This window comes from Chelonia mydas, chromosome 9 (assembly GCF_015237465.2).
Source record: "Chelonia mydas isolate rCheMyd1 chromosome 9, rCheMyd1.pri.v2, whole genome shotgun sequence".
NCBI lineage: Eukaryota > Metazoa > Chordata > Testudines > Cheloniidae > Chelonia > Chelonia mydas.
In genome coordinates, this window is record NC_057855.1 from 57020167 (window position 1) to 57024924 (window position 4758).

General features: G+C 52.6%; 1 protein-coding gene across 1 annotated transcript; it reads right to left on the reverse strand.

Annotated features, from left to right (window-relative positions):
* Positions 1 to 344: 344 nt before the first annotated feature.
* Positions 345 to 2718, reverse strand: LOC102948186 (probable G-protein coupled receptor 34). Its single transcript, XM_027818613.2, has 2 exons — positions 1943 to 2718; positions 345 to 594 (listed from the first exon to the last, which is right to left on the reverse strand). The coding sequence occupies exons 1-2, from the start codon at positions 2716 to 2718 to the stop codon at positions 345 to 347; spliced, it is 1026 nt and encodes a 341-aa protein (XP_027674414.2).
* Positions 2719 to 4758: the final 2040 nt, after the last annotated feature.

Sequence of the window (4758 nt, forward strand, 5' to 3'; positions counted from 1 at the left end):
AGGCTTTACTTGGCTGGAGTTCCGCCTCCTGGTCAGGGTTTTCCCTGACGTCTCTACCACACAGTCTCTACCACACAGGTGGGCTGGAGCAGTTCCTTCGGTAATCAGGGCTGGCTAACTACACACCTCCAGCCCTTAAGGAGCAAGCCCCCAGTTAGTGTGGATCGCTGCTGTGGGCTGGCTGAGCTAAGCTTTGGGTTGGTTTGTGTGTGTTTTAGTTTTTATTTTAAGTAATACTAACGGGAGCTGTTCGCATATTTACAGACTGCAGATCACGTGCTCTGTCTAGTTTAAGGAAGATGTGGGTGGGCCAAGCTTCCTACTGCACAGGGCCCCAAAATTCTTTAATCCTGCCCTGGTTCTGTGATGGATTTACTGTGGTTTAGAGCCCCCTGGTTCCTCAGAAGAGCTCTCTTCAGCTTGCCTTGGATGGTGCATAGCACTGCTTTCCTGAAGCTGCTGGACAAGAAGAAGAAAATCACGGGGTCCAGGCAGCTGTTGGGGGCCAAGATGCAGAGAACAAGCTTGTTGGTGAGGTGGAGAGCCTGCTTCCACTGTGTGCTGGAGATGACATCCCGCTGAGCCAGGATGTATGTGTAAGTGGGGGAATAGTCCCGCTATTGTGGGGAACTTTCCTGGCTTCTGCACTTCCCTGGTGAAATGGGCTAGCGAAAGGATCTGAGTCCTCGCTCCCACTTCCTTTACCCAGTGGCCTCCCTGCCCTTGAGGACTCCCCTTCCACTCTCCTGTCTGGCAGAGTCCTCGTAACCCCAACAAGGCTAGGCCCAGGATTCCTGGGGGGCTCGACCCCCAACCCTGCTGTGGTCACCTAGGACAGGGGCTAGGGTGTCCCCACTCCGGGGTACTCTCTCTGCACTGGGCACTTCTCTGACCCACTGACCATTATATACAAGTTAAAGCAAAAGCAAGTTATTTAATCAACGATTAATTTTAAAAAGAATAAGGAAAAATGGGAAAAGTTAAAGGAAACATATCAACCCGCTCTGTGGCAGGGAACATCACAAACAGTGTCTCTGGAATGTCAGGGCAGTTCACAGTCTGTTCCTTGTAAGTCCCAGGCCTTCTTCTCAGGTCCTGGCTGTGCTGTAGGGACGCTGTGGGTTGGACACTTGCTCTGGTGGTGGCCACACGCTCTCAGGCTCTAAGTGGTAGGACCCTTCTTCCCAGCGTCGCCCCCGCCCTGTCGGGGTTACGATCCAAGCCTGGCCTGCTGAGCCTCTTGGCTGAGGCGTCTCCCTGTGCTGGGCCCACTGCCCAGGGTCCCCCTCGCTCTCCCCAGCTGCTCACTGCACCCAGCTCCGGACTGCTCCAACTCCACCACTCTGTCTCTGCAGTGCTGCTGCTGTTGCTGCTCTGCCTCCAGCTCCCTGGGCTGCTTCTTTGGCCCCTCTGGCTCTGGTTCCTGCAGCTCTGCTCCCAGCACAGGTCTGCTCTGCAGGCTGCTTCTGTCACTCTGCTCCCAGCACTGACCTGCTTCCTGGGCTGCTTTTCTTCCCCTCTGGCTCTGGTTGCTGCAGCTCTGCTCCCAGAGCAAGTCTGCTCTCTCTGGGCCGTGCCTCTGGCTTTGGGGCTGCAGCTCTGCTCCCAGGACAAGGTCCGCTCTCTCTGGGTCTGGCACAGCTCTGCTCCCCAGCTCAGCTTGGGCCCCTGCTTTCTCCTTAGCTCGGCCCCACTCTGTCTGACCCAGACAATTCCAGCTCACAAGCAGGACGGGACCTCCCTGGCCTCCTGACTCTGATTAGCCTGCCCGCCCTGTCATTCAGGCTGACGTGGAGCATTGGCCTCTCCCCATTGTTCCTGGGGGCTGTCAGTCTCAGGGTCCTGATTCCCCATCGACCCTTCCCCCTTTTTAGTACTGGGAGCTAGCAACTAAAACACCCCCACTGAATGTTAGTAAGGGGGCAACAGTCCCCTTACATATGGCATGCGGACAAAGTGATAGGGGGCAAAGCACACAGTGAAGATGACCAGGACCACAAAGGTCTTTGTGATGGACCTGCTGCTTGTCCTTCTGCTCTGCTGCTGAGCTTTCCCTGAGGAGACATTGTGGAGCTTGGCAGATATCTTGCCATAAAAATAGAGGAAGAGAGGCAGGTGAATGAAGAAGGTGGCCACAGCGACCATGTTGAGGGCTGCCCCCAGTGGGCGTTTGCTCCTGCAGTGGAAGCAGTTGTCGGCATAAGGCCCCTTTTCTCTAGTCTTGAAAAAGAAAGACAGCGTGAAAATGGCATAGGCCAGCCAAACCACCCTCGCAGCTACTGTGCTGCAAGGCAGGGTGTGGATTTTAGACTGCTGGAGAGGTCGAATGATCTTCAGGTAGCGGTCCAGGCTGATCAGACTGAGGAACATGATGCTGACATACATGTTGAGGTAGAAGAAAGCACCAACTACCGTGCAGAGGATCAAAGGGCTGCTCTGGTTTTGATAGGCCACCCGGAAGGGTAGGCAGAGGGAGAGCAGGAGGTTTGACAAAGCTAGGTTCCTCATGTACACTGTGATGGAGGTCTTCCTCTGCATGTGGAGCCAGAACACCCAGAGGGCCAGCATGTTGCTGAGCAGGCTGATGATGAAGATGAGGGAGTACATCACAGGGAGGGTCACTGCAAGGAAGCCATCTTGGATCTCACAAATGGAGCTATTTGTCTGAGACTGTGTGAACTCAGTGGCAGGAAAAGGAGTGCTCCAGGAGCCCATCATCTGCACTCCAGGGGTCTGGAAAGACAAAGGAATGTGTGGTTGTTTGAATCCACATACTTATTCGTTGTTCATTCACTTACCGGGTGAGGGGTGTATAGTTATTCATTCCTCATATTTAAGTGCCCATCACTGTGGTGTCTGGATGCACTGTGGCGTCTGGGTGCACTGTGGCGTTAGAAACCGAACGTCATTGGCAAAGCCAGCACACTAGGCACTGGGCCAAGGACCTGTAGGGCCAGAAGCACAAGTCCGTACAGCTTGAGCTAAAGAGCCAGCCCCTGCATGCAGCTTCTGTGACACATCCACACCGTCTCTCCCAGAGCGAGCCACGCACCACACTGCTCAGTGGATTATGGTTACAATGAAGTGCCTGTGGGGAAGGCCCTGTCCTCCTCAGCAGAGTGGCCCCTTCTGGGTATTCTGAGTCCTGCCTCTGGGTGACAAAGGGGGCCTTTTGACCCCTTTTGCTCTTGCTCTGTAGTGCAGGCTGCTGTCCCAGATGGGATGCTGGGCTCGAGGTCCGATCCACTCTGGCAAGTCCTTTGTTCTTATTTTGGAGGTGAGATTTACTCAGCAGAGACGATGCGTATCCCATGCATCTCAGGCAGAAGCAACCAGTGAGAGAGCAGCATCTTTTTGAGGCTCATAAATTGGGGACAGCTTACATGATGGTCATAGAATCATAGAATCATAGAATATCAGGGTTGGAAGGGACCTCAGGAGGTCATCTAGTCCAACCCCCTGCTCAAAGCAGGACCAAATCCCAATCAAATCATCCCAGCCAAGGCTTTGTCAAGCCTGACCTTAAAAACTTCCAAGGAAGGAGATTCTACCACCTCCCTAGGTAACGCATTCCAGTGTTTCATAGAATCATAGAATATCAGGGTTGGAAGGGATCCCAGAAGGTCATCTAGTCCAACCCCCTGCTCGAAGCAGGACCAATTCCCAGTTAAATCATCCCAGCCAGGGCTTTGTCAAGCCTGACCTTAAAAACCTCTAAGGAAGGAGATTCTACCACCTCCCTAGGTAACGCATTCCAGTGTTTCACCACCCTCTTAGTGAAAAAGTTTTTCCTAATATCCAATCTAAACCTCCCCCATTGCAACTTGAGACCATTACTCCTCGTTCTGTCATCTGCTACCATTGAGAACAGTCTAGAGCCATCCTCTTTGGAACCCCCTTTCAGGTAGTTGAAAGCAGCTATCAAATCCCCCCTCATTCTTCTCTTCTGCAGACTAAACAATCCCAGCTCCCTCAGCCTCTCCTCATAAGTCATGTGCTCTAGACCCCTAATCATTTTTGTTGCCCTTCGCTGGACTCTCTCCAATTTATCCACATCCTTCTTGTAGTGTGGGGCCCAAAACTGGACACAGTACTCCAGATGAGGCCTCACCAGTGTCGAATAGAGGGGAACGATCACGTCCCTCGATCTGCTCGCTATGCCCCTACTTATACATCCCAAAATGCCATTGGCCTTCTTGGCAACAAGGGCACACTGCTGACTCATATCCAGCTTCTCGTCCACTGTCACCCCTAGGTCCTTTTCCGCAGAACTGCTGCCTAGCCATTCGGTCCCTAGTCTGTAGCTGTGCATTGGGTTCTTCCGTCCTAAGTGCAGGACCCTGCACTTATCCTTATTGAACCTCATCAGATTTCTTTTGGCCCAATCCTCCAATTTGTCTAGGTCATTCTGTATCCCATCCCTCCCCTCCAGCGTATCTACCACTCCTCCCAGTTTAGTATCATCCGCAAATTTGCTGAGAGTGCAATCCACACCATCCTCCAGATCATTTATGAAGATATTGAACAAAACCGGCCCCAGGACCGACCCCTGGGGCACTCCACTTGACACCGGCTGCCAACTAGACATGGAGCCATTGATCACTACCCGTTGAGCCCGACAATCTAGCCAGCTTTCTACCCACCTTATAGTGCATTCATCCAGCCCATACTTCCTTAACTTGCTGACAAGAATACTGTGAGAGACCGTGTCAAAAGCTTTGCTAAAGTCAACAAACAATACATCCACTGCTTTCCCTT